Below are 27870 nucleotides of genomic sequence, written 5' to 3'. Positions count from 1 at the left end.
CACGAGAATAACAACAGAATTCATGTACATACCCTTTTATAACAGATGCTTGATAAGAGGAGGCACCTTTTTTACTCCTGGCCGACAAGCATACGTAGTCAAGTGTGGCGTATGATGATGTTGGAGGGAGAGCTGCTCAGTGAGGGGCAAAAGACGAACGGCGGACTTTCGACTTCACCCGACCATTTGCACAGCCCCCTTCTTGGTTCGATCCGGGACGGGAAGGCGCCATGGCATCGTGCTCCGGACGTGTGACATGAGATGGCTGTCCATCTGATTCCATAGAGAGTGAGTCGCATTCTCCCTCCTGCCCAGACCTACACAGCCCCGCAGCGTGCGGCAGTAACAAAATAGAATATCATGATTCAATTCTAGTTTGTAACGACACAGGTAATCCTGTTCACTATAACGATGCTGCTCTTCAAGTTAGAGTCAACCCCTATACAACCCCGTCTCCGTTCTACCAGACACCAGTCCATGCAATACTCTCTACTCCCGGTAATCCCTACCACCACTATAAAATAAACAAGAAAACTTAAACCAATCATTCTTTCATCCCATTCCTAATGTGTGTGTTCCATAATAATGATAATCCACAACAACGCCGCGCTTGAGCATATAAAAACAAAACCAAAAAGTTCCAAAAAAAATTTCTCTCTAATAGATAGACTCTCTGTCACCCTGTCCCCTTCTATCCCCAAACAGGTTCGCCGCCTCCATGCAGTATCCTCCCGCTCCAGTCAACATTCTCTTCTCGCTGCCATAGCAGACCACTACGCCATCAACAATGCCGCTGAGAATGCCCTCCATGGCTCCCAAAATGCCCCAGCCTATGAAGCTGGCGATTAACCCAACCACATACGCATAGGCGCTTCCCCGGATGCCCACCTTGCCCTGCCTTTCGATTTCGAGTTGCTTCGCAGTCATGACCCACCCCGCAAATCCCAGCGCAATGGCCATCATGAAGCGCGTGGCGTGAAGGATCAGCTTCGCAAGCCGGTAGGGAAGAAGAGGCGAATGCCTGTTATGCTTGGGCAACGCGGCAGGTGTGAGAGTAGTGGTAGGCCGTTGGGGTGCCAGGAATTCCATCGATGACAGACCCCTGGCCGAAATCGACAGCGGTTGCGAGTGGATGGCCGCATATGTCAAGGTCAACGGGTTCGTCAACGCCGCGATCGGGGTCGGAATGAACGAGTAGACAAACATGGTCAGGATATGAGCCAGTCTCCGCGGCAAAACCAGTAGGGGTAGGCGAATCGCAAGAGCTAGCAACGTCGACAAGCTGATGGTTCCGAAGATGGTGGTCATGGCATGGCTCAGGGCAGCGGAAACAACGTCCCTACTAGATGGAGCTGGAACCGCATTCCGATGGAAATACCACTGCGACACCGTCGCCGCTGTTGTGCTCCGCTGAACCGCGGAGATGATCGACAGCGTCCAGAGGTACATGAGTATAAAGTACGCCCCCAGCCACCAAGTCGAAGCGCTGATGATGAACCTGGCGAGCTTGCTGGAGAAGCTTCCACCGAGAAATACTCTAGTGAACATGAAAAGCCAAGTCCACGTCCAGAGCACCACAGCAGCAAGGCAGCCCATGCCAACTAAAATAAGAGCTGAATTCGCCGTCAGGATGCGGCTCGAGAAATCGAGAATGCTCATAGCAGACTGAATAGATTCGCGGCCTTTCCAAACCATGTATACCCATATCAGTGCCCATATACCAGGGATCGTCGCTGCCCATCTCATGGCTGTATCCTGGAATCGTGAACTGCCACCAGTCTCCTGATAACTCGAAATGAACGGATACAGCGAAAACGATAAGAGGATTATTGGCACCGCCACCAACACCAGGATAACAAGCGGTCGGACGAACGACCGCAGGGCCGCCAACCATACCATGGAGACTATGATGGCCACCAAAGTGTCGACAGCCAGCAGATGGAAAGATGCCTTTAGCGTGGTGTAGATAGTGTCTCCAGATGCCTTGTTACCACTTGTATGCATGAAGATTAGGACAAAGGTAGCAAACAGGGATGCTTGGGCGATCAGGTAGATCCAGGCAAAGAAGGCGTCGTGTCGAAACATTTCTCCATCCGATGCCGGCGGCAGCGCAGTGGCATTAACTTCTGTCCCGACTGAGCTGGGCGGTCGCAGTCCAAGCTCCGAATCCTCGTCAGAACCTCTCCTAAGCAGCGGGCGCGACGGACCGCCAGGCGACCTGAACTTTTGGAAGGCCGGAGGGGTACTGTCCTCCATCATCAAGTCTGCTGGTGGTTCGCTGTAGGCGATGGTTGATTCTAGACCAACATCTTCCATCCCTTTGGTATCCGTGCTATCCCTCGATATTTCGCGTATGTGCTTCCTCGGCTCCGGCCGTTCTGTTGGTGGCTCCTCTTCCATGGTCGCCCTCTTGTACTTCTTGGGGCCGTTCCAGCTACTCCGGATGCCTCGGAGACGTTCCCCAAGAGACCCAGATCCTTCATACTCCTGGCTTTGCTCTATCGAAGCGCGGCTCCCATCGTGATCTGTTTCGGTGCTTTCTTCGAGTCGGCCGGCGGCGAGAACACGGCGTGATTGTTGCAAAGCATAAATGTCTGCGGCCTCTCGATCTCTCTCTTCTTCGTCTTCCTCATCGTGATCTAGTGGGGGTTGGAACAACGGGGCGTCCTGATTGTACCTCGAACCGAAGGCTGCCATACTACCGAACCGGGAGTTGCTGGTTTGATACGGGTTCCCACCGCCGCCCCGACCGAGATAGGAACGTCCCCCGAATCGCGCGCCTCTATTCTGCCATCCGGACGGCCGTGATGGCCTGTCGGCGTTATCTGGCTGGCCGGCAAAGTTGGAGAACCTCGACTGCGACTGCGCAAGGAATTTAGAGGCATCTGGAAACGGCATAAGCTGGTGTCCGTGAGACACGAGAGCAGCAGCGGCTGACCCCAGGCAAACTTACATTCAGAGAACATGTCGATAAACTCCCGTCACCCTCCAGAGAGGGCGTTTGTTTCCTCGCAGACACACTCGATCGAGTATTGGCAGTTGCTGAGTGGTCCAGAGGGGAAATAGAACGAGGAGAGGGGGTAGGATCGGGCAGGGCGGCTGGCTAATAGTGCGTGGATGGGAGCAGTATGTCGGGCACCTCAGAGATATGTAATGATGATGACTCGAGATGGGACAGTATAGTTCCTCAAATCAGTACGACTCCGGTGTCTTTGAAAGGTCTAGTTTCCGGGGAGAGGAGATGTTTCCGAAGATACGGTAAGGTTTGCTGCTGCCTCCCAGAGAAGAAGTAAGAGACGGTTGTTGTGCAAAAGTCAAAACAGCTGTCGCTTGAGAAGGCGTGGAAGGGCAGGCAACCAGTGCACTGTGCCCGGCAGTGCTCACCACGCAAGACGCAACCGACGCAGGCGATGGACGTGACTGGCGGCCGATGACCAGGTGCTGCAAGTCCCCATGCACCTTTTCCGACACTCGCTAGGCTCAAAGCACCTTGCGATTATGCAACTATCCCACGTAGGCTGCTGATCCTATGTGGGGAAGTCCTCACTACCTACATATTAGCTTTACCCACCGAACAAGAGAGCTCTTGAGTCAGGGGTCCAGGACAGCAACACAAAGCAGCTTAGATATACCGGTAAGTAAAGAATGCTGTTATCTCTCTCTTTGTTGCAGCTATGCAGTCCTACGGCCAGATGAAAGAAGGCATACCGGCACAGTGTCCCATGACGCAGTCACATCGTTCAGCCAGACCGCCATAATGCATCTGCAACTGGAGGGGAGTGTTATCGGCATCTTGCGTCACTGATAACGGCTGGCCAGGCCCCATCACCTGCTGCAACGCACATCAGCTGGATGCTGATCCACCCGTGGAGAAGTGGAACATGGGAGCGAGCTTACCACCCAAGCTTCAACCCTTCCCTCAAGCATCAGGAGCTGTCAACTGTCAACTGCCAAACTGCTTTTCTCTTCTCACATCACACGACCAACCAGCCATTCAACCAGTAGCCAGCCCAAAACGTACCACTGCCCGACACCAGCAAGCCCGACATCTGTACGACACCCTTTGCCACGGATAATATCTCTTGATCACCCAGAGACCAAGTCCCCTGTCCGCCAAGTCCTAACGGAACGACGTGCATCAACTCGCCTGATCCACGCCGACGAGCGCTAATAGCCTCTCGATTTTGTCGATAGCCCGCAGGTTCTCCATCGCAACACACACACACACACACACAAGACACAAAACCAACCCCGAGAAACACATCCGTCCTCCCTCTCTCTCCCAAGTCCCAACCCTCGCCTCCTCCCTCCTCCTACTCCGTCCTCGCTCCCGTCAAATCCCCCGCTCCCCACCAACCCTCATGACTTCCCAACCCGCCTGGGACTATATCGCAAAGCTAGTATGCATAGGCGACTCAGGCTGTGGTAAATCCTCCCTGACCATACGTCTCTGCGAAGGCCGCTTCGTTACCCATCATGACGTAACCATCGGCGTGGAGTTTGGCTCCCGCATCGTCCCCGTCGGTCCCCCTTATTCCACCACCACAGAAGAGTGCTCTACCTCAACCCCAATACCGTCCACTCCGTCTTCCCCAAAACCTGCCAACGGCAAGCCCCCAGCCGGCCTCCCAAAACCCCCAACAGTCCCTACCCCCCAGTCCGAAGCAGCCGCTGCTGCCTCCCAAAAGCACATGAAGCTTTCCCTCTGGGACACTGCCGGACAAGAAACGTACAAGTCCGTCACGAGATCCTACTTTCGCGGCGCATCTGGTGCGCTCTTGGTCTTCGATCTCACCCGCAAGTCCACCTTTACGCACGTCACCGACTGGCTCAACGACCTCCGCCAGATCGCCGAGCCCGACATCGTCGTTGTTCTCGTGGGTAACAAGGCCGATCTGGCCTCGCCAGAAGCAGAGGGAGGGCAGAACAAGCGCGAGGTCTCACGGCAAGAAGCGGAGGAGTGGGCCCGTAGGAATGGCGTGCTTGAATACGTCGAAACTAGCGCAAAGAGCGGGGAGGGAGTAGAAAAGGCCTTTATGAGAGTAGCCGAAAAGATTTTTGGGAACATTCAACAGGGGAAATACGACTTGAATGACAGGAGGTCAGGCGTGAAGGGACCGAACTTTGGGGGGCCGCCAGGGAGCTCGGGGGGCAAGCCGGTGAGGTTGACGAACAGTGCGAATAAGAGCTCGGGCGGGTGCTGTTGAGTAATGAGTCTGGTTGGGGGTGAGGGCGAGTTACTATGGGGGAGCAGGGGCAGGACGATCTGTAATAGTAATGCTGGGGGTTGAGTTGCAAAAGGGATCAGGGTATGTTGTTGTCGAGAGCAAGCAAGGCAAGTCACCGGAGCAAAAAGATACACAAGGGTCCAAAAGACACACACACACACACACACACACATCAAAGCATAGGGAGAGATTAGATGATACCCCCTCACCTTTTTATTTATTCATCATTTTACTTGATTAAACAAACTGGACAAGGGAGAGCAATTGTAACTAGGGTTCTGCATTTACAGCGTTGAAGCGTTTTGAGTGACTGAGGGTTTCGACTGTCGAAGCTCCTAGGGGGTCAGCCCCCTTCCGAGGATGGAAACCCACTGAGTGATAGATTTCGGAGGGGCTAGGTGTGACGGGTTGCAAAAAGATATATTTGGGAGTATATCTACTGCGATTCGCGGCACGAATCTCGTTCATCTGAGTTATGCTTACTCGAGGTCATTTGCAGTGGTCTGGGTGGTTTACTGTCCTTCTTTAGGGGGCTGAATCATTGGGTCTGTTTGGAAGGGAGGACGTATGTCAAAGTTTCCTTTATTGACCAATGGACATTTCGACTTGACTATACTGTGATGATTTGACCCAGGTCAAGGAGCAAGCCAGTCTGCTTACCTAGCAACTTGGCTTCTGACAACCGTGAATGGTCGAGGGCTGTTGAAGTTAGAGAGCCATACGGCATCTCACATTGCAAGTTTTGTTCAGAGCAGCCAGGCACACGAGTTCGACAGACATCCACATCATCTATCTAACCTCTCCCTCCCCTTCCCCTCCCCACCTCAAAAACAAAAGAAAAACAAACAACAAAAACAAAACATTAGAGTTTTAATGTCTAGAGATAGTGATGACGAGACAGAGAGCTCTCATAGAGCCCCGATGAATGTTTTTCCCTTCGCCGTTTTGGTGTGTCCTCTCCCTTTTATAACGCCGCACACCTTCCCCCTCCCTTTACACAACAGCCCTACCTATCCCACCCAGACGCCCTTCCAGATTTTGTTGCGCCCAAGCCAGATAGATAGATGAACCATTTGTGTCGATCAAGAAAACAGGAGGTATGCACACAACACCAAACGCGCCATCAACCATTCCACACACGCCTCGAAAACATCGTACAGCAACACAAGAAACATTTCAACAACACATGTTTCCACATATCCCTTTTATTTCCCCCTTTGCATCCTCCTAATCCCCTTGGTGGTAGAATTTAAGCATCCGACATCCTCCACGTGTCAAACCACTTCATGTAGCCGTACTGCCTGTTGGGACCAGTCATGCCCCAGCAGATGGGAATAAAGTAAATGTACAGCCCAATGACCGTCGCGTCGAGCACGGCATAAGTGGCGTACTGAACAATCTTCTTCTGGTTGCGGGTGAACCAGTCGGTGAGGAAGCCGAAAGTGAGGATGGCGAAGTACAAGGCTGGGTAGTAATGGTGGACGTAGGTGACACGAGCCATGATGACGAAGGGCAAGTAGTGGAGGAACCAGCCAATGACGGGGTAGATGCCGGCGTAGTGGATCTGGTCAATGTCGAACTGGGAAAGCTCCCTGTACCCTCTCTGCCAGCGGAGGATGTACCAGACGGTCAAAAGACCAAAGACACCGAGCCCGGCAGTCGAGCCCCAATAGACGAGGGGGTTGCCGAGAAGGAAGTACTTGACGATCTTGTCGTCCCAGCCGCACATCCTGAGACCAACGTGCAGAATGGGCCATTGCCACCACTGAGAAGCCAAGTCGTCCTGCTTATCGGGATCGGGCACAAGGGCGTTGTTGGAGGTCATCATGGCAACGTTCTAGCAGAGTTAGCATGCGTCATCGAGATTCAGCGGCCGGTTTTCAGTCACTTACCAGGTGCACGAAGTCCTTGAAGAAGGGCGACCTGTACTGGCCAGGGTCTCCAGGAGGGACTATCGACAGTTAGTAAGGGTCTTGTCATACTTCATAATCCTGACTTACGCTTCTCGTTAATGTGAGACTCAATGTTCCAGTGGGTGTAGGTGTCGCGAGGCTTGTTGTCCTTGGTGCAGGTAACCTCAATCTGCTTGAAACCCCACTGGGGCAAGTTGACATTGCCAGCGCGGAGATAGCAGCCCAAAACCTCGTGCTTTAACCGGAAAGCGGTGGTAAGAGTGCGGATCTTGGAGCGGTCCCTGGAGGCAGCATCACTGACAACCTCAATCTTCCAGTGGTCCTTCTCGTCGCCAACAGTGATGTTGCCGTAGCTGGAAACTTCCCAGTCGGCCTTGGTGATGGGAGCAGCGATTTGGTGAGAGTGGAGGTTGCGGCCGGTCTGGGAGTGAAGGAGACGAATGGTCTGGCCGTCGGCAATGAAACGGGGTTCGGCAGCGGCATCGTAATCGGCATCGCGGCGGTTGGGGTAGAAGAACCAGTCATTGTTGGCATCCTTGTGGTGGTAGCAGGTAACCTGTTGCTGGCCAGAGCCCTCGGGGTAGGTCTGAACGTGGCTGTGGAGGAGACCCCCACCATAGCCCATATTTTTGATGGTAACCTTGGAACCGATGGCCACTTCCAATGGGCTGTTCCTGCCGACCTCAGTCCCCCTCAAGTTGGCCTGGAAAAGTGAAGACATCTGGGCATCGCCAGGACCGCTATTGGTGAGAACCGCAAAGTGGATGGCGAAGCTGAGAAGGTAAACAAGGAAGGGCAGGATGATGAGACCAACGACGCGAGTTCCGACGTGGGCGGCGAGGGTGGAGATTGGCATCTTGGTGTCGCCAAACTTGTTCCAGAGATCCTCAATGGTGTAAAGCCCAACCAGAGCAGTGACGAAGAGTCCCACCAGCTTGACACTGGTAACGAAACCAATGCTAAGACCAGTCATGAACAGCCAAAAGAACCACTCGGGCTCGAAGCTGTTCTTGCGCTGGCCATGGAACTTGGCCCAGCAGAGTGTCGTGGCAACGGTACCGAACAGGAGCATAGAATCGAGGAGGATAAACCGGGAGATGGTGGTGTATGAGTTCTCGCAGAGGACCATGAGAGTGACGAGCCAGACAGCATTGCGGCGGAGCTTGAGCTCCTTGGCAGTCCAGTAGGCGAGGGGGACGCAAATGGCACCCCAAAAGGCGTTGAACTGGCGCATAAAAGTGTAGTTGAGCTCAGGAGGATAGGTCTCTCCCGACTTGAACTCGAAGGACCCATTGTAACCGGCAAGATATCCGCTCAGACCGACAAGAAGCTTGCCAGCGGGGGGCTAGCAAGACAGCCCGGTTAGCAAAGGCTCTGGCTGTTGTAATACTCGGGAGAACATACATGGACATCGAAGTAGAACTCGCGTTTGAGGTAGTGGCTACCGAACTTTCCGAAACTGTCGCAGGCCGTCAGGTTAGCGGCACCGTTGCAACGACAAGACAACGACGAGATAACGGGGGGTCTACTAACTGGGCTTCGTCCCATGTAACGATGTTGGAAAGACCGATCTTGTAGAGACGTGTGAAGAAGGCGAGCGCGGTGAATACGATGGGGGCAATGATCCACTCCCATTGGTCCAGGATCTCGAGGAAGGACGGTTCCTATCAAACACAAGCTGTTAGCACATGGCCACAAGAAGACGATCTGGCGCAAGCTGCCCAATGCCTTAGCGGCGCATCCTATTGCCAGTGATGATACGGATACCCGAGAAACTGTAGATAGAGGCAATTGGTGCTTACCTTCCTGACCTTCTTCTTATCATCAGGCTCTGGGACGACGGCAACTGTCTGGGGAGTGCCTGGGACGTTACGCCTTCGGGCATCGCCCAGATCAGCGCCAGTGACGACAGGGCCTCTGTCGTTGACGGCGGCCATGATGGCGAAGGGGACTAATCAATTCGGCTTCGTTGATAGGAATTGGGTTTATGGTGGTGTTGATATTCAGGGTGGTTGCGGACGGGCCTCGGTGTTGGTGGTTGTCTTGATATGGAGATGCCAATCATAAAATGGCTAAAACGAGCGTGTCGAAAAAAGAATAAAGTGCGTGCTGGAACAAGGTTTGGTCCCGTCCAGTACCTAGATTGGTTGAAGAAAGCACCCAACAGAAAGTGTCCCCCAAAAAGAAATGGAGACACTTGATGGCAGGCGATGAAGAAGAAAGCGTGCAGCTCTCGCGCAAGTGAAGTCGAGCTTGAAGAGCTTCAGCTGAAAGGGAAAAAGGGATGATGCTCCCCCAAGGCAGTCGTGGCCTTTTTTCCCCGTCGAACGAGAGCACCACTTCCAGGTTGGGCTTGGCGCGAAGCCCCCTGGCCCCCCTGTTCCCCAGAAATAGTGTGTGGGCTGCAGGGGTCCTCCCTCGTACCAGCGCCCTGTAAGCCGTCGCACACGAGCCTGTCAACCAACATCTTGATTAATGGTACCCTATGTCGAGTCCAAGCCTTTCAATCAATTCCTCTTTCCTGGTTTAGCCTTGTGTTTATCGGTAATGCAGATGAGATATATTGCTCGCGTATTGGCATCTCAAGGATAACCTCACCCTAGGGTTGCTCCTGAAAGTATATATGGATGTGGGTAAGGCACTTCATCCCCTTGCCGTAGCACCAGCAATTACTCGATCCCTTACACGAAACGAAACATTGCAGAAATGTGATTTGCGGCTCACATGTCAACCGTCTGGACAGATCTTTGATAAGTGGCGCGCTCGGAGCTCCCTCGAGGAAACATCTTAGTTGGGTATCGGAGAATAGGAAACTCATGAATTCCATGCCCTTTGCCATGTAAAACTTCCAGTATCCCAGATAAAGCCCAGAAACATTGTGATATCTTATGTTCTTTTGGGTAATGCTTCACATATGATGATATACAAGCTCCGGGCTCTTTCCGAACCCAGAGTGACGCTCAACCAACTGTCCCCAACACCACCAACAAGCTGCTTATAGCGCAGCCCTGATAGCGGCAGCCTCAGACTGCGCCTGGGCAATGAGCCTCTTCTCCCTCTTCTCAGCATCCGTCTTCCTCTTTACTCTTTCCCGGTCGATCTCTCCCGTGCGCTCCAAGTCCCTGAGTTCGGCCAAGTCGGCCTCGTCTTGCGGTGTTGGTCTTACTGGAACCGCGCCACTCTTGCTGATGAGCTCGTCGAGAATTTTCTCGGACGGCAGGTTCTTCATATCAATCGTAAGGACACGCTCGCCCTCGGCTGGTTGTGGGGCCTTGGCGAACCCGTGGAAAGATGAACTTGGCGTCTGCAATTCCTGCAATATCGAGCCCGGCTCGCGGAAGTAGACACTCAATACCGCTGGCCCAGTTACGTCTGTTGTTCGGTTGACAATCATCGGAATAGCGGGGTTCCAGAATTTCAGTCGTGGGAGATTTGTGTTCCAAAATTTCCTAAGAAAAGACTCGTCAATATCTTCCCCTATGCTCGTAGCCATATTTGCCGTACCTTGGTCCCAAGTGTCCTGCCAGACCATAGGCAAACTCGAGGTGTATCCTGGTCACATCGCTGGGGAAGATGGCAGCCCCCGGCCCGCACCTGATGTCAAGGAGCTATGAATATCGTTAGCAAGTTGTACCCTGGGCAGTAGGCTGTCTACCATCGGCGCAGTGGTTAGTCGACAAGGGGTCTGGGGGGCAGATGAACCTTCTGTAACAGAGAAATCGAATTAGTCCAGCAATTCTTTCATTCAGCACACAGTAACACTTACAGCCTTGAGCTTGTGTAATCTCCTTATTACGCCGACCATGGTGAAGATGTCTCGAGTGGCTAGGCTCGAAACAGGCGGGATATGATAGGCGGGGGTATTCGACGATGATGGCTATCGCGCGGGCAGCATCACCTTCAAGCTACTGAGCGACCCCGTAATAATTTTCAGGAACCGAGCTCACCGCTTTTGCCTGCCGGGACCTCTGTTATTGATGCCAAGCCCGGGTTGCCGGCCGCAACCCTTGCCAAAAAGTTCCTGGGTCCAGAAATTTTGGATGAAGATGCAAAAGTCAAAGGCTGCCAGTTCTTCAACGTCAGATCTGTCAAACCGATATTTTTCAATCATGCATATTCGGCCGGCCCGGAATGCGTCTTCAAGATGGCTGGGAAGTGTGTTTAATGCCGAGCATCTCACCCCGACCTCAGTGCCTCTCTACCTATGCCCCGCCTTTCGATCACTATCGACTGTCGCAAATGCCCCTCACTCTCGACCTTCCATCCCACACCATCGTCAGAATGCGCCATGTCAGTTCCGACAACTCCGAAGACTCCACGAGCAGTCAAGTGGCTTCGATCATACTTCGGATGCGCCAGAAGAAATCACGAGCCTCGAAGTTGCAGCCAAAAAGAAACTACCGCCTCAATGCCATGGCTGCGGTGCCCTGTCGCAAACCGCCGTCCCCGACGAAGCTGGCTACTATGATATGTCACGGAAGAGCATCAGACAATATTTGGGACTAGATAAAACAACCAAACCGGACAAATTGGAACAGAATGATATTATCAAAGATGCATTGAGTGGGCTGGACCTTGACGCGCTGGCACAAGCGGGCATCGATCTCAAATCACTTCTACCCCAGGAACGACAGCCCCCAAGCAAACGCGAACTGCAGAAGATTGAAAGTCCACCGTTGTGCGATCGCTGCCATAATCTGGTTCACAATTCTACGGGCAACTCCATTTACCACCCGACTCTGGAGTCTATCCAGGAGACCATCGAAGAATCACCATACAAATACAACCATATCTACCATATCATTGACGCCGCCGACTTCCCAATGTCTCTCCTGCCCAGGCTCCACAGCATTCTGGACATCACCCTACGTACGCAGAACCGAAGAGGAGGGCAACACAAGTATAAGCGTGGCAGGTTAATTGAGATGAGCTTTATCGTCACTCGCTCCGATCTTTTGGCGCCCAAGAAGGAAATGGTCGACTCCATGATGCCTTATATTCGAGAGACCCTCCGTGACGCCCTGGGAAGGGTTGGTCAACGTGTCCGACTAGGAAACGTCCACTGCGTCAGCGCCAAGCGAGGATGGTGGACCAAGGAGCTCAAGGAAGATGTCTGGAAGCGTGGCGGCGCATGCTGGATGGTTGGCAAAGTCAACGTTGGAAAATCGCAGCTCTTTGAAGCAGTCTTTCCCAAGAACCGCATGTCAGAGGCTACCGCGGTGCTGCTCAACAAGAAGAAGATTGCCCCCGTTAATGTCTTCGCAAAGAGGACAGCCGAGCCACTTTCTTTTACTGAAAACCCCGAGGATGAAGAAGCGCGCAACACCCTCCTCCCCGGCCTCAGTCTCCACACGACCTCCGACCTCTTACCCCCTCCGCAAGAAGAGACCGCCTACCCAGCCATGCCCATCGTTTCTTCCCTCCCTGGCACGACCGCCTCCCCCATCAGGATTCCCTTTGGATCTGGCAAAGGCGAGCTGATCGATCTCCCCGGCCTGTCGAGAGGCGACATCGAACTCTTCGTCCGCCCTGAATGCCGCACATCTCTCGTCATGAAACAACGCATTGTTCCAGAACAGCAAACCATCAAACCCGGTCAGTCCTTGCTCATCGGCGGCTTCATCCGCATCACACCCCGCAACGTCGCCCCAGACGAAGAGCTTGTTTTTCTGGCATACGCCTTCACCCCCATCGACCCGCATCTCACCTCCACCGAGAAGGCCATCGCAACGCAAACCCAAGACCCGAACGCACCAAAAGTAGGCAACATTGCCCTCCCTGGGACGGGCGAGAAGATCAAGCATGCGGGAGCGTTTCAGTTAAGATACGACATCACCAAAGCCCGTACTGGACCCTTGACAAGGAAAGAAGCCGTCGGTCTCAAGGTCGATCAACTCCCCTACCGCGTTTTGGGCATCGATATCCTCATTGAAGGCGTCGGCTGGGTAGAATTAGCTGTTCAAGTCCGCACGAGAAAGTTATTCGACACCTCTGCCCCAAAGCCAGTATACGCCAAACCCCCCTCCTCGGACCCATTCCACATGCTCACCTCTCCGGCAACGGACGCAACCACCACCACCCCAACGCTTGACCTCCGGCCCGAACCGGTCAACTCCCTCTCTCGGGAAAAGGAACCGAAAAAGGAGAAACACAAGCCTAAACCGGTTTACACCCCCAGACACGAGAGGATGTCTGACGAGCAGTTGAGGGACGATCTCTGGGCCGCGTGGGATGAGAAGCCCTCTCCACCAAGAGAAGAAAGTCAAAATGACTGGGAAGATGAATTTGACCAGAGACAACAACAAGAAGAAGAAGAACAAGACACCACTGCAGAGCCGGAACCAAACTGGCCTGTCATTGACGTCTACTCCCCCGAAGGGAAATTCATCGGCTATCGCCCCCCGCTGAACGCCTGGTTGGTGAACAAGGAGCTCAAGAGCAAGGAGGCGAAGCTCAGCAGGCCGAGGAGGAGCATGAAGGGGGTGAAGAAGGGGGCTAAGAGTGAGGGGAGGTGAGGTGGTGGTGGGGGGCCACGTTAGGTTTGTCAGAGGAAAAGTTGTACAGATAATGTTGTCAGATTTCGGTTTTCACCTCTTGTAGAATATAAGTGTACGTGTAACGTGTATGTATATATACAAAAAAGATGAGATCTCATAGTTTGTGCCGCCCACGCTCCTGTATGCCAACCGACCAGGAATTTTCCTGCCTTCTGGTCGGGGAAATGTTTTATGTAGCCCCCACCTATGATGATACCTTTGAACCTGATAACAATAATATCTCACACCCTATCTTACACCCTCTTTCTTTCATTTCTTTCCCGTGACGTTACTCCTTTCTCAAACGCCACTCCTCCATCACCCCAATGGCGACTCTTCCCTCTTTGAAAAGGCGAGTTTTTTCACTTCTGATCATCATACCTAGCCTTGAAAAAAGTATAATTCAACACCACGCTCTCCACCCCTCTCATGTTGAGATCATTTAGCAGATCCGGATCCAAGTAAAAGAAAACCGGCATGTCTACCGTCTCCCCGGCCTGGAGCCTCTGCTCCTCAAAACAGAAGCACTGAATCTTGCTAAAGTAGGGCGCCACCTGTGCTGGTGTGACAGAGTAGGTCGCCACCCCGATGATGTCCTTGTCAGAGTTGTTCGTCGCGGTATAAAACGCCAGCGCTGTCTCTCCCGGTAAAACCCGAACTTCTCGCTGTTGTGGAACGAATTTCCAGTCTAGGAGGTCGGAGACCGAGGCGGAGAAGGAGACGCGGATGCGGGGCGATGTGGTGATGGGTATGAGTTTGGCGGTTATGTCTTCGTCGGGGGAGGAGGAGGAGGAGGAGCCGCCGTGGGCACGGACGGGTTGTCCGCCCCAGCCGGTTGTTTGGCAGATCTGACGGGGGGAGTTTAGTAAAGGGGGAAGGGGAAAGGGGAGGGGGGACGAACCATTTTATACATTGGTACTGAACCATAACTCAAGGCCACTGTGCCGAGGATCACAGAGATGGTGTAAAAGGCGGTTGAACGGTTCCGCTGGCGGTAGAGCTGGTGTATCCTGTCCATTTCTGGGTTGGAGGACTTGGAGCCGGAGGGGGTGGGTTGGTGGTAGTGTGGGTGTTGCTGGGGTTTCGCTCGTCGGGGGGTGTTGGGGGTGAAGAAGCGTTTCTGGGAAGTGGCGGCTAGGCGCCGGGTTATTCTTGGTATTGAATTCATGTTTGGTGTGACCGAATGGTGGTGACCGTGGGTGTTGGTAGGTGTGGAAGATCGTCTGATGATGGACTTCTCAAAAAAGAATCCCAATTGAACGGCTGCGCAACCAAGGCGAGCTTGGAGCTTGTGGGTGTTCCGGGCTTGGCGGTCGCGCAAAAGTGGAGTGCATGGGTGGGTGGTGGTCATAGCTCCTTCCTTTTTGGGACTTACACGGGGTGGTTTTAGAAGGCATTCGCCCATAAAACCGTCATCATCGTCGTGAGTCTTGGACATTGCTCACATAAGGTAGAGATCACCACACGAGATCTTGGTTTCAAGACATTTGACTCAAAATAGTTCATCAAAATAGTTCATTGATTATACCATTACGTCTGCCGTATATTAGACATTATTACCGCCTCCTCCAATCCAAGCCAATCCAACTCTATCCTACATGACCAACGCAACTAGCGAGTGACTTTGGGTATCTCTGAAATGCAGACCTGTCCCATGAATTGATAGCAACAGACATAAACTTCGGGTAAATGAGTGGCTTCCGTCACCTATTCCTTCCTCCGCTTCAAGTTGGGACTGTGACCACTCCAACAAGCATCATTGATGATGCATTGCTATTCATCAATCGCTTAAACAGCAGCGCGGGTGCTGGGGGCAACGGCAGCGTTGGCATGGGGAGAGTTCTTCTCGGGGAAGCTGCCAGCGTGAACAGGGACACGGCCATACTGGGTGAAGGCAATGTTGAGTCTGCCATAATCCCATCGTCTGGAGAGGACGATGGTGAAAGCAGCGAAGCCGATGATGAGGAGCAAGTCGAGGATACCGAACCATATGAAGCTGGCAGTAACACCAATGACATTACCGCCATCAGACAGACCCCAGGCAATGGGATAGATGAGCCAGAGGAAGTTGGCATAGCCGGTAAGCTTGGTGTAGTCACTGCGGATGCCAACATGGGTGGCGTTCCTGCGGCTGTGGATCAAAGTAGAGTAGAGGAGGAAGAGATGAGCGAGGAGACCCCAGGCGAAGAAGCCCCACTTGTAGTTGGATGGAGTGTAGGCGGCGGCGAGGTAGCTGAGCTGCCAGATCCAGGTGAGGAAGACGTTAAAGAGGATGGTGGCCCAGGAGACACCGGAGAGGACACCAAGAGCGATAACGACGGCGGGGAAGGCGACAACCCAGAAGACATACTTGGGCCAGAAGATTTGACGGGTGAGACCGCTTCGGTTGATCTGGTTCGCCTGCGCGATCACATCCCAGCCGAGATCGCAGGCCTGGGCATAGTAGGTGATGAGACCGACAAAGGCGGCGATGATGAAGAGGTAGTGGAAGAAGCGTTCACCGTTGCGGGCCTTGAACTTGTGGGCGAAAAGGCCCAATGTGGTAACACCGAAGAGGGCGGCGACGGCAAAGAGCCAGTTGGAGCCATTGTCGCTGAGGTATTGGTTGCTTCCCGGAGGCGGGTGCGTGCGCCAGGCGTCGTTGCGTGGGATAATCTGGGACATGTTGACTTGGTGTCTGTTGCCTCGTGGGTAAGGGGTGGGTTATGATGTTGTTGTGGTATTCGAGAGATACCCAAGTCGTTTGGAATGGTTGTGAGATGTTGACTGGTGTAGTACCCTGAAATCGAAGGGAGGGAGAACAACTTATACCAATTTCTTCGCAGGAGACAAGTCGATGATGTCTTGGACCTTGGACTGATCCGGACAAGTCAAGGCGACGGAAAGCGGCAGCTCAAGGGGACCAAAGCAAGGCACAGCAGAGACCAGGCGCCCAAAGCGAGAAATTTCTCGAACTGCGGCCCCTCCTCCGAGAACCCCGACAACGATACTTAGGTTAATAAGCAGCTCAGTCACGAAAACTCAGCATCTCCGGTGCAATAGGTCCGGCTGCATCTCAGTTGCTGCATTTGTCGTCTGATACCACTTCATCATGGCCATTGGTAGTCATCCAACTGTCAACGCTGTCGCATTCCGGTCCGTCCATCAACTCATCACCTCATTATCGTAATCCCTCCCGACTATACATCTCTTACACATTGGCCCCTCCCCTCCAGAGCACCTCCAATGGTGGGCACAACTGTTTGTTGATTGGTGCTGTTCAGCCTCGCCCAGTCATTGTCGTTTAAAGGACCGGCCACTAAAGAGCCCCACCTGACAGCTCTTGGCATACGTTAGCATGACCCACACACCTTTTGCAAGCGATCCACCCACTACCGACTGCCGATGAGCTTTTGGATCCTCGATCAGTCTGCAAGTTGTCCACCAGAAACGTCGGCATTACCAGTATCGTGATATTTCCCAGTGACGGTATGAGTTTTTCAAAGGTTTCAATCTAGACAAGTCAAGGCCCCCAAGGTTGGGAAAAAAGCGGGGCAAGTCAACGACGTCGTTGATTTCCTTCCCTGCTGGGGGCTCACTGGCATGGCTGAATCATCAACGTCATTGACAGTTTCAGATGCCGCCGCCTACCAGCGGTGCCTGTTGCGGCCCGTCCAGACAACACACACCCACAGGTAATTCCTCATGTGGTACCAAAAAATTAACACCTTGGAGATGAGGTGATGGTCCACAACCGACAAAGCCTCTACCTCACGGGCAAACAGGACGATAGCGTTGATTCGTCATAACTCCGAAGACCGATTATTGGACAGCATCAGCATCACTGTTACCCTCCTTCACAAATCATGCAATTCACATGCTCTGCAAAAATCTCGGCGATCTAATCCAGTCAGAGTGACGACACTAAATCTGATGGATCATGAGACCCTGACGGGGATCAATGTTAGGTAATCATATGGTCTTGGCCCTGCATGATTCCTTATGTTCTTCCGATCTGAAGGTCTTGTGATAGACTGAATGGGCCCGAGTGTTTCTCATCCCACGGTGTTTACTCATCCTTGAGTAAGAGCCAATATCTATTAGCAGCGAGATAGTTACAGCACCTCCTCTTCTGTCTGTCTCATCATCATACCAACAGCACCGGATTCTAACGCGACTCCGCTCAGTGATACTGATTCTCTGGCCTCGGCGTCCACGATAGACAGTCGTATTGCACAATGGGTCCATACCTAACAGGCATAGTTAAATTCATCTCATCTCCCCCTTCTAACACTTGCAATAGTAGTTAGAGAAGGCTACTCCAGTACCTTTTGACGGCTATCAAGTTCATTCAAGGTCTTAATTCATCCCTTCAGCATTTCGACTATTCGTTAAGGCTCTTGACTATCCTCCTTCCTCATCCCTTGATTATGTGTAGGCCACATTGCTGTTCCTTCTCTGGCCCATGACTCGTTGCCGCCAGACCGCAGCGCCCTCTCCAACAGCTGTCCTCCACCAGCCTATGAGCATGCCTACGGTGCAGTCATTCCAGCATTGTCTGCTACAATAAACACACTAACCACCACAGGCGGATTCTTTGCATTGCTGTTTGCCAATAAGCTAAGGTAAGAAGCAGCACGGGCAGGTATGTGGGAAAGTAGGGAGGCAGTAAGAAGCAAGCGCGTCTATTTGATCAGAACAAGAACTCTATGCCGAGCTTAAGAAGTCGCCCTTTCCCGCCAATAACTCGAACAGGGCAAGCTTGTGGCAGAATCCTTTCCCCTCCCAAAAAGATGAAATCTTGAAGGACGAAAACAATAGAATGCGCAAACAGCTCAGCAAAGCTGAATTACGACAGCTCTCGCATTCTCTTTATTGTGCTAGGCTCCGTTGTTTTCTTTCCCGGCTTCGCCTTCGGCTCCTGCTCCAGGCATTTCTTTTATAGCCACTACCGCCAACCCCTGTCCTATGACGACCCCCCTCTTTGACCTCGCCGCATTTCAGTCTTGGGGTTTCCAAATCCCTAGCAGCCGTCACAGGGATTCATGAGAGTATTGGTAACATTTCCGAGGTGGTCGACGGGCTGGGTCGGTGATGGTGGTACATGGGCACCAGACTCTGAAACCAGATGACACTGCGCGGAGAGAGAGATAGCGAGGAAGAGAATGGGGGGTAACTGGGATAACTTGGGGATGGAAGAGGATGCAGTTCCGTTGGTGCCGGTGTGAGGGAGGGGGGGCAGGACGAGGAAGGGATGACTTTTGGTAGAGAGACTTTTTATCTATCACCGTCACTAAAACCGTTAGCTGATATTACCTCTATCAGCACCCCATCTTTCCCGCCATTGCCACAAATCCGAGCACTACACCAAGACCAACCACACCACCATCACAATGGCCAACCAGACCGTACCCACCAATGAGGCCGGGATGAAGATGGAGTGGAGGGGTGATATGAGTGAAGGAAATAGTGAAGGAGATGGTGAGGAAAGTGATGGAGATGACGGCGGAGAGGATGGTGAGGAGGCGGTGGGGGAGGTGCTGAGGGAGTTGGTGAAGGCCTGTTGGCTATCTTTTGACTAGGTTAAGTGATATGAATGGGCTTTATTTTGGATTTGTTTTCAGCATGAACCCGAGAACCCGCTGTTGACAGGGGGCTAAACGTCGATAGAATCAGGCTATTCGGCTTTGAGCTGGATACCTAGTGCTTCGAATGGAAGGCGGGAGAAAGGCGCAGAATCCTTCAGGTTTGCCTGTAGTGCTGGTCAAGTCTTATATGGCAGGCACCGCCAAGGTTCCTTTTTCAATTCTACTAGGAGGATAGTAAGTGGAGGCGCGACAGTGAAGTAAAGCCGGAGAATATTGCCTGCACATGGGCTAGAAGACAAGCCGTTGCGTTGCCGCTAATAATCCAGGGCAGGAAGCAGGCGCCTGAGGAAAGAAACAAACTAGCAAGCGCAATACATGAGGTATCGACACTGGCAACGGGCTGACGTTTTCAGTAACAGCTAGTAGAAGAAATGTACTGGCTATAGACCACACTATTTACCTCCTATCTTCCAAGATATCCAACTTTACTTTAAAGCATCCGGGAAATGGTTCAGCACTCAGAACGGCCATAATGGGAATTTCTGTACTCCGCGCACAGCCCTAACCCCTGATTGAGTCCCTGCACGATAGCCCCTTTGCGTTGCCATGGAAACCAATACCAAGCTTAGACAGTCCTTTCTGTTACCACCTCTTCTCCCCATCCCCCGTCTGTCACCCCCTTTATACAAGACGTACTTTATGTGCATTTTGGTTATAAAGCGGTTTAAACGAATCTCTCAAACATAAAACTGAGAGGCAGTGGCATTGGCATTGTCTTCTCCTTACCCCAAGATACCCCATACCCATCGTCATACCCGTCCGCGTAGTTTTGGGTGTCACTGTCATCATCATAATCCTGATTCTGGCTATCATCACCCTTCTTGACATCGTCCCAAAAAGAATGAGGGTCAAGGGCCTGAAACCAAGCCCTGTTCATCTTAGCGACGCTGTCATCTGGTCCCGGTGCCAGGTCCACGATTCGTGTAAATTTGATCTGTAGACACAGCCCACCACCACGGCTGATAATATCAATATTAGGTACCGATTAACAATCTAGGCATTGTGGAATTTCCAGGTCAAATATCATGCTAGGATCTACCATGGTAGAGCTATTGTTCGATCCATGCAGAACGGAGCTGTATCCTCGGTGCCCGGTTTCGATATACACACGGTCATGACGTGCGCTTGTTTGGCAAAGTCTTCTCTGCATGCTTGCAGCTCTCGGAGTTTAGCAAGGTTCTCGTCCAACATTTCGGGCGTGAGGCTGTAATTATTGGGGCTCAGGTCGACGTGTGCCATCCAAAATATGTACAGTATAAGCTTCGGGGGTGCAGAGGAAATGTACCTTCCTGCCAACTTTTTCCAAAACACAAAAACGGAAACGACCATCCATTTGGTTGCTGTTGGCATGATTGCATGTGGTCTTTGTCGCGACACATTACCACCGTCTCGTCATTCACCCCCTTGCACTTGAGCCTTTCCCATGAGAACCTGGTAGACGACACCCTTTGGACATCAGACCATCGGAAAACCGTGTGCGAGCACAATCGGATGAAACCCCTGTGCCCAACACAGAGACGGCTGTCTCTGCCCTTGGAGCGCTCAAATGGGAGGAACAGGCATACTGGGTGGTCGAGCTTGCAGTCCGAGCAGTGCAAGTACACTTGGTCAAATAGTGAACTCTCTGGGCCCAATTCCTAGCGAGCTTTGTGGCATAGCAATCAGTACAGTATAAGTCTCTCGCTAACAAGAACGTGAGAGTAGTCCGTTATTGAGATGTGAGATATCGGCGAAACCTGACCCATGGATAATTCACCGATATGTAATTCGCTGGTAAAAAGTCGCATTTCTCGAATAATTGAAGAAATAACCGACCGGCCCGGCGAAGACACTCGAGGCTGACTATGTCTAACAACTTCATAATTCTGAAGATCACAGTGTCAGGGAGCATGTAGAAGGGGTTCTCCAGGTAGCTTTGCAACGCAGCATTGACGAACCCGACGCCTCCAGGTTTTGTGACGCATTCTGTATGCCTTCGATTCTTGTGGATTTTGACGCGGTCGTTTGGCGCTGTCCGGTTCTTGAGAAGGGAAGGAACAGACCAACGATCATGGTAATTCTCGCGGCTGTGTTTCCATTGGGGTTTTCGACTAGATCTTTGGTAGGCAAACAGCTCCGTACTCTCTTCGTTAGCCTGCATGCTCAAATACTCTATGGGGGGTGGGGCGGGGGCAACGAGCAGACATCACGAATCAAGGTTGTTGGTCCGGTGAATAGGTAATAACTGTCTGCGAAAAACACGATACGGAAGAAAGAAGAGAGAAGAATGGAAACAAGTAGGGGAAGAGAAACGGACAAGAACCACCGACTGTGACAGGATAAAAACTAACCAGATTTTTGGATGATAAGTTCCCCACTTAGATACACAATCAACACACTATAACTGTAAGGCGCGTTGCCAACTATAATGCATCCATGGTTGGCGGACTTTGACTTGAGGCGTTGGTGTATTTATATCATCAGAGCCTCTATCCGTATTGTGGGTTCCTTAAGGGATCCTTGAGGGGAGTTTTACAAATAAGAAAGTTATAGAACCATCATGCATAAACTTGAAGAATTAGTTTGTAAGTTATGGTTACACACATTGTCATTAGTAAGAGGATTGCATACTTAATCTTGTATTATGCTGTTGTTTGATTATTTTGTACAGGCCCTTAACAAGCTTTCAGTGCTTAAAGCTAGAGCATATTAAGTAGCTGACGCGCTGTCACATGACTTGGAGCATCATTCCACGGAGCTGCTATAGAGACTGTGCTGCGCGGCGCATCAATATTGCACATTGGTAGAAGGTTGCTGAAGGTTGTGTAATACAAGCTACCTCTTTCTGGCCAGTATCAGATGCATATCCCGATCATCTAATGGGTTTTGAAAATGTGAAGCTGCATGAAAAGGAAAAAAAAGACAAAGATACTGTATAGTAGTAAGTATAAATGTGCGGGATTTCAGGTACCGTTCTTATTTAAGCAGCGTAAAATAAAGCTTTCTTCTTGAAAGCCTCGCTGGGCTTTTTATCTTTTATGCCTGACATGTAGCTAGATACACTCTCAGAGCTCGAGCTCTGGAAATCGGTTGTCTAGCACCATCTCGTTCAGCACCATCCCGTTCAGCACCATCCCGTTCAGCACCATGCTTCATGCTGCACTTCTACTAGGAGCAAAAAGCCGGCTTTTCGCAGCTTGAGTATGATATACCGTATCGGAAAGATGCAGAAAGACATGTTTTGATTCAGAATTAATATAGAGAGCCTTCTGTCACGGTTTTGGGAGACGGTGGGGACGCAAGGAACCAATCAGGACTGGACCGGACGATTGAGCGGGGCTCACGATCCAGGTGGACAGGATGGACCAATGGGATTAGAACCGGGGACTACTGCGGGGCTCACGGTCCACGGTCCAGTATCGGCCAATAAAGAGAGGACCGAGGACCGTCGGGAAGTCAACGGTCCACGGTCCCTAGGTTTATATATATATGGAGGAACTAGCTGGTGTAGATAGACAGTTCCGCAGTATGCAATACAAGTCACAATCGTTGGTATCTAGATTGTTGTGAATGAGACAAGCTATTTGTTGTACACTGTTTAGCTGTACCGAGCTAAGATTATTCAGAAGTGCCTTCAACTAGTATTTTTGTCAGAGGTTTTCGATAGAAGTTCGTTACATTTTCATGATTCGAGATATATATTTTGTAAAAGAATTATAATGACGATATTTTACGCTAATATTCATATAAAGAAAACAATTAAATTTGACCTGATAACTATAAATACTTCTAATTATAAATTGAATGTAGAATATTAGTAGAAAATAGCAGTAGTTTTAAAGTAAAAGATTAAACGGATTTATTTAGTCCAATTTTATTACGTAACTTTAGAAGTATCTATTTAGCAGGTTATTTTTTGGCAGTTGTTACTTAGCAGGCTTCTGTAACAGGCCTAAAACAACAACCAACGAACAAGCAAAGCGAGCAACATGAACTGGTATGTATTTCCTTTTTTCAAGCTTGTATTTCTACCGGTTTATTATTTTGTATGATTCTAGATGGGTCTGTACTTTTAATCGACTTTTTTACGATTTTTGGGCGTTTTTGGGATACGCGCTTCTCAACGCGTCTTCCACCGCTACTCGAGGTTCCATGAGCTCGACAGTGACATCGAACACTTCTCCCACACGCTTCCCATTCCAGAGCACTGCGCTTCCAGTGCCTGGTCGAAGTGGTTTACTATTAACAACTTCTTTTAGGCCGGATATCTCTCCAAATAATGCGACGCCGAGCAACGGGCTGGCGCCCTCCAACGGCGAGCCCCCCGCCAAACGACCACGCCTGGAACGAGAACAAACCGACAGAGAAGATGCGCTGAATAGGTGCCCGACGAAGCAGGTTTTCCCTCGTATTTTCAAGTGTCTTGATACTCTCCGAGAGCATGGAGACAAAACTCCTCAGCTTGGCCGAGAAGTAGGTGCCACCATGCGTTCTTGCTATATATACATTTCCATCACTTGTGGCACCCTGTCCTAAATACCTTTGTACCGAGCTTTCTCTTACACACCGCGCGCCCTAGCTTATCCTCCTCTTGACCTCCCAAAACCTGCTTGGTTGCCCTGTACCCCTCCCCCTCCCCCATAGCTACTAGGTAGTGATAATTTGAGCTGACTTGTGTCTGTAGAATTCTCAGAACACCTCGCTCGAGACGTCCATACCGAAGCAGTTTGCGAGGATCTCCCCCGGTCCTATACATTCATCATCCTCAATTTCTCGGCCCAGAATACCTCCGAATATTCTCCCAAACATCGAAAAGCCAGACCAAGTACGAAACCCAGCGAAGGCGAGCGTGAGACAGGCTGCCCTGATTCCGACGTCTCGCATCCCTCCTCCGCGTATTCCTCACCTCCCACCGGCGAGGGTGCAGGCGACCGGTCGCTCAATAGAGGAGGCCATTGTTATTGATGATGATTCGGGCGACGAAGCTGGGCCGGCTCCGCAGAAATCTGCCGCGCCGTCTTTGACTCAAAGGAGGGTATTTGCGCCAGTCTGGCGTCATGCTGCCAGCGTGCCACCCATCCAGTTAACGCAGCGGCGGCCCTACCTTTACTTCAAAGACCGGGCATTTGCTGTCAGTTATGCCCACAGCTATTTTGACGATTTACTTTCGAGCCCAACTGATCCGGTCATATTGCATGTGGACCTCACCGCATCAGAAATCCAATCGCTGAACGACCTTGCTTCTAGAGTCTTTCCTGCCGAATTCAAAAAGAAAAAAAGGGACGGCCATTCTCATCTAGCAAAGCTCTTGAAGAATAAAAAACTTCCGGATGCTTTGTCGAGCGTTCTAGGCGCATGGGAAGCTGACCCTAATCGAAGGATGCTGTTTCCAGGCAGGGAAAAGGAGGATCTCGAAAACTTTCTAAAGGATCTCAAAAACAGACAACTCAACGACCGCCCTGCGTCGATCATCCTGCGCAAGGACGAGGCTAATCGACAAGGGAAGTTTTTGCGGGAAAGCAAGATTTCGTCCCTGCTATTTGCCAGGGAAATCATGGGGTCTCGTGGTTATGGGTCAATGAGAAGGCCACAGAACTTGGACAACGAAATTCGAAAATGCCGCGAAGATGAGCTGGCTCTTCGAGCCGAGTGGGCAGGCGGTGCCGGGGATATCATCACGATTGTCTGGATATCAGATGATGGCTTCATCTGTGGGACAACCGAACACTCTGACTCCCACAACCAGCAGTACAACAAACCCGGCAACTTGGTCCTGGGCTCTTGTAGCTTGAAGACTATCAGAGCCTATCCCGACCATCGAATTGTCCGGCCGATCGTTGAGAGGGGCGAGAATTCAACAGATGCTATGAGACGGAGCCAAGATCCTTGGCTCTACTCTTCCGTGGTGTCTTCTGCATACGACGCCATTCATGACAGGGCTTACACTTCTGGTTTTGATTGTTGTGTGAAAGTCTGGAGGGCGGAACCATCAGGCGCTTCGATGAGTCTGTTAGGGGAGTGGAAGCATGAAGGCAACGTGAATTTTGTCATTGCCTCCAAGCACAGCTCCGGCATGGTGGCGACTGCTGCGGATGTTGCTGCGGGTGCAGTGAGAGTGTACAAGATCAACGAGGAGGATATCTCTGGAAGCCCTTTTGGTAGGCTTTATTGCTCCCGCGTTACGGACGAGAGAGGAAACTTAGTACCGACGGAAAAATGGGCATACTATCCGGCAACTATGCAATGGGGTATTTGCGAGGAGGTTCAGCATTTGCTCCTGGTTGGGTATTCTCCGCGTAGTCGAACCGGAGATGACCTCGACATCCCCGAGGACCGGAAAAACTCGGGCGAGCTTTGTTTGTGGGATGGCCTTACGGGCAAAAGGCTCAACATCTTATCAGCGGAGAAGTCCAACATCTTTGAGGTGCTATGGCATCCAAGCCAAGCATCTTTCATTGCAGCCACGTCGCCCTCGGGCTTGGATCTGGAGCCCAAGACGAAGACACAAATTCGAATTTTTCGGCCCACCGATCCCGCTGAAGATGGGACCGCCCAATTCTCAGCTATCAAGGTGCTGGACTGCCCGGCTCTGGATATCAATGAGCTGACGATTATGCCAAATAGCCCAGCCTATTGTTACGTCACCGCTGGGTGCACCAACGGCAAGGTGTACGTTTGGGATACTGCTCCCGGCCGTGGTCTCGTTCACTTACTAGAGCATGGCCAGCCAATCGATGAGTGTGAGGGTGATCGGGAGAAATACGATGTGGGCGTGAAGTTCACGGCTTGGGGCACTTCACCTGACCGCTTCTACACCGGCTCGTCGGATGGTGTGGTCAAAGTGTGGGACATAAGGTCTTTCGATAAACCACTTGTGAGATTACTGCTTGAAGCACCAGCGCCTATAGCTTGCGGCGTATTTTCTCCAGACAAGTCAAGACTGGTCGTTGGCGACGCAAGTGGTCGAGTGTTTGTCCTATCAGTCTACGAGGAGGACGATAACCCGAAACCGAAAGACAAAATCAAACTGCCCAACGGCATGATGCGGGAAGTTGAACGCCCGCATCAAATAATTCCTCACCCAGAGCCCGAGCCCCCGGCTCAGGATGCCGAAGGTCGGGCGCTCCCGCCGCCCGAGGTTGAGACGCCCTGGGCAATCGCCAGGGCTTATCTGGCGTCGGGACAGCTAATTATGCACCCTAAGCGTACTATTGGGGCGGTGCAAGGCCCAAACTACTCGTCCACGGGGTTGTTCTGCGCTGAGGCACATTTGAATGGCGACCCCAACGCGCCGTTGTTGGGACAATGGCTCTGCAATCAACAAGAAGAGAAGGCGACATCCCGTGGGAGCTCATCTAGGATACACCACCTGTCCCTGAAGCCGATCAGGGAGCAGCCGGGGCTTGGAGAGGTGCATCTTCGGAATATGAGCAGGGATGTTCTTAACTTGAACTCTTTGCCTGAGCATACCAAGCGGGAGTTGGAGCGGGAGGTGGATTTTGAGTTGCTGGGAGAGTACACCTTGCCGTATGAGGAGCTGCCTAAGATGGAAGAGGGAGATGGGGATGAAGATGAAGACGAGGATATGGACGAGCTTTAGATTTAGATTTAGACGGGACGGTTCTGTTTTTGGGGGCATTTGCATTTGTTGTTAATTTTGGGAGCAAGCAAGCATTTGGTTATTATGGAGTGAGAAGGGACGGGAGTCAAGAAGATGGTGTAGCAGGGATGGGTATAATTGTGTAGAGAAGTTGGGGTAAATGTATGCAATGCAATATTAAATACTTATTGATACAGGCTGAGAAGCTCCCTTGCATTATTATGAAGCGTGATTTGATGACCTAGAATGTGTTTCTGAGTTATGGGTGGAGGGTCTCACGCTATGGACAGATAATAGAGAGAAGTTAACCAAATCATCGCCATTGAAGATTTGTTGCAGGCGTGAATAGTTACTGAAGATAATAACTTCCAGCCACCTAAGTCATCTTACTATGACTTGGGCTTCAATGCCAGCCTCGACTTCATTTCCCAACACATTACAATGTTACCTCATAGGCCCACGCCGCAGACAGAATTAACATCCTTCAAGTATAGTCAAGAGTCCTTTAAGGATAGTTAGGATGCCTTCGAAGACAGTTAAGAGCCCCTTAAAGATAGCTAGCAGGCCTTCTAGGATAGTTGGGGGCCTATGAAGGATAGTCAAGAGACGTTTACTGAAATAGTGAGAAAACACACAAACCAACCACAACACCACAAATATACCCTCAACAGGGTGTATGAATGAGCGCACCTCCGTGACAGTAGCTCGCTCGCAGGCCGCACTCCACGTAGGACAAAGAAAAGACTCTATGGGCTCGCAGACCACATAATAAGCACCTGATCGGCCTGATCAGAGGGCCAGAATTGCCTGCACGCGTGCAAGGCACAAAAATATGAAGAAATAAAAGTCGATGATCTGTCTAAAACAGAATGTCCGAAGCAGACCGCTTATATACATGACCCCTGAACCTCCGAATCCTCCGAGAGCCCCACTTCCTTACTCAAACCCTCAGGCCTGTGGCCGCACCCCAAACCATTACATATGGTT

At 51.4% G+C, this 27870-nt stretch overlaps 9 protein-coding genes across 9 annotated transcripts; 4 read left to right on the top strand and 5 right to left on the bottom strand.

The window, feature by feature from the left end:
- Window positions 1-657: 657 nt before the first annotated feature.
- Window positions 658-3890, bottom strand: QC763_306900 (uncharacterized protein; the record flags this gene model as incomplete). Its single annotated transcript, XM_062911135.1, has 2 exons — window positions 2954-3890; window positions 658-2885 (listed from the first exon to the last, which is right to left on the bottom strand). Exons 1-2 carry the CDS (start codon window positions 2964-2966, stop codon window positions 658-660), a joined length of 2241 nt encoding a protein of 746 aa, XP_062767144.1. The 5' UTR covers window positions 2967-3890.
- QC763_0054690 (uncharacterized protein) lies at window positions 3454-3805 on the top strand (the record flags this gene model as incomplete). Its single annotated transcript, XM_062905799.1, has 3 exons — window positions 3454-3513; window positions 3562-3634; window positions 3717-3805. 3 exons carry the CDS (start codon window positions 3454-3456, stop codon window positions 3803-3805), a joined length of 222 nt encoding a protein of 73 aa, XP_062767145.1.
- Window positions 3891-4361: 471 nt separating the features above from the next.
- On the top strand, window positions 4362-5207 carry QC763_306890 (uncharacterized protein; the record flags this gene model as incomplete). Its single annotated transcript, XM_062911134.1, has 1 exon — window positions 4362-5207. The coding sequence occupies one exon, from the start codon at window positions 4362-4364 to the stop codon at window positions 5205-5207; it is 846 nt and encodes a 281-aa protein (XP_062767143.1).
- Window positions 5208-5985: 778 nt separating this feature from the next.
- Window positions 5986-9619, bottom strand: PMT2 (Dolichyl-phosphate-mannose--protein mannosyltransferase 2). The gene is made up of 6 exons (XM_062911133.1): window positions 8944-9619; window positions 8675-8805; window positions 8546-8600; window positions 7229-8486; window positions 7121-7179; window positions 5986-7065 (listed from the first exon to the last, which is right to left on the bottom strand). The coding sequence occupies exons 1-6, from the start codon at window positions 9076-9078 to the stop codon at window positions 6478-6480; spliced, it is 2226 nt and encodes a 741-aa protein (XP_062767142.1). The 5' UTR covers window positions 9079-9619; the 3' UTR covers window positions 5986-6477.
- Window positions 9620-9934: 315 nt separating this feature from the next.
- QC763_306870 (uncharacterized protein) lies at window positions 9935-11050 on the bottom strand. The gene is made up of 3 exons (XM_062911132.1): window positions 10908-11050; window positions 10646-10749; window positions 9935-10590 (listed from the first exon to the last, which is right to left on the bottom strand). The coding sequence occupies exons 1-3, from the start codon at window positions 10944-10946 to the stop codon at window positions 10137-10139; spliced, it is 597 nt and encodes a 198-aa protein (XP_062767141.1). The 5' UTR covers window positions 10947-11050; the 3' UTR covers window positions 9935-10136.
- Window positions 11051-11118: 68 nt separating this feature from the next.
- On the top strand, window positions 11119-13656 carry QC763_306860 (uncharacterized protein; the record flags this gene model as incomplete). Its single annotated transcript, XM_062911131.1, has 1 exon — window positions 11119-13656. The coding sequence occupies one exon, from the start codon at window positions 11119-11121 to the stop codon at window positions 13654-13656; it is 2538 nt and encodes an 845-aa protein (XP_062767140.1).
- Window positions 11984-15115, bottom strand: COX11 (Cytochrome c oxidase assembly protein cox11, mitochondrial; the record flags this gene model as incomplete). Its single annotated transcript, XM_062911130.1, has 3 exons — window positions 11984-13082; window positions 13191-14525; window positions 14579-15115. 2 exons carry the CDS (start codon window positions 15113-15115, stop codon window positions 14040-14042), a joined length of 1023 nt encoding a protein of 340 aa, XP_062767139.1. The 3' UTR covers window positions 11984-13082; window positions 13191-14039.
- Window positions 15116-15465: 350 nt separating this feature from the next.
- Window positions 15466-16341, bottom strand: QC763_306840 (uncharacterized protein; the record flags this gene model as incomplete). Its single annotated transcript, XM_062911129.1, has 1 exon — window positions 15466-16341. The coding sequence occupies one exon, from the start codon at window positions 16339-16341 to the stop codon at window positions 15466-15468; it is 876 nt and encodes a 291-aa protein (XP_062767138.1).
- Window positions 16342-23166: 6825 nt separating this feature from the next.
- QC763_306830 (uncharacterized protein) lies at window positions 23167-27079 on the top strand. Its single transcript, XM_062911128.1, has 3 exons — window positions 23167-23280; window positions 23543-23756; window positions 23968-27079. Exons 1-3 carry the CDS (start codon window positions 23273-23275, stop codon window positions 26881-26883), a joined length of 3138 nt encoding a protein of 1045 aa, XP_062767137.1. The 5' UTR covers window positions 23167-23272; the 3' UTR covers window positions 26884-27079.
- Window positions 27080-27870: the final 791 nt, after the last annotated feature.

This window comes from Podospora pseudopauciseta, chromosome 3 (genome assembly GCF_035222475.1).
Source record: "Podospora pseudopauciseta strain CBS 411.78 chromosome 3, whole genome shotgun sequence".
In the NCBI taxonomy this organism is placed as follows: Eukaryota; Fungi; Ascomycota; class Sordariomycetes; order Sordariales; family Podosporaceae; genus Podospora; species Podospora pseudopauciseta.
The sequence above is the reverse complement of the archived record's forward strand: the minus strand, read 5'-3'. Positions and strand labels throughout refer to the sequence as shown.

What these genes read in the sequence shown, in the direction of transcription:
- PMT2 (XM_062911133.1), bottom strand. Translation starts at nt 9,078, where the DNA reads ATGGCCGCCGTCAACGACAGAGGCCCTGTCGTCACTGGCGCTGATCTG. An exon ending in GTTACATGGGACGAAGCCCA is followed by an intron (nt 8,601 to 8,674) that starts GTTAGTAGACCC and finishes GGCCTGCGACAG; the next exon opens with TTTCGGAAAGTTCGGTAGCC. An exon ending in AGTTCTACTTCGATGTCCAT is followed by an intron (nt 8,487 to 8,545) that starts GTATGTTCTCCC and finishes CTGTCTTGCTAG; the next exon opens with CCCCCCGCTGGCAAGCTTCT.
- QC763_306870 (XM_062911132.1), bottom strand. Translation starts at nt 10,946, where the DNA reads ATGGTCGGCGTAATAAGGAGATTACACAAGCTCAAGGCT. An exon ending in GATTACACAAGCTCAAGGCT is followed by an intron (nt 10,750 to 10,907) that starts GTAAGTGTTACT and finishes CGATATTCATAG; the next exon opens with CTCCTTGACATCAGGTGCGG. An exon ending in GCAGGACACTTGGGACCAAG is followed by an intron (nt 10,591 to 10,645) that starts GTACGGCAAATA and finishes GTCTTTTCTTAG; the next exon opens with GAAATTTTGGAACACAAATC.
- QC763_306830 (XM_062911128.1), top strand. An exon ending in CTCCTCAGCTTGGCCGAGAA is followed by an intron (nt 23,757 to 23,967) that starts GTAGGTGCCACC and finishes TTGTGTCTGTAG; the next exon opens with AATTCTCAGAACACCTCGCT.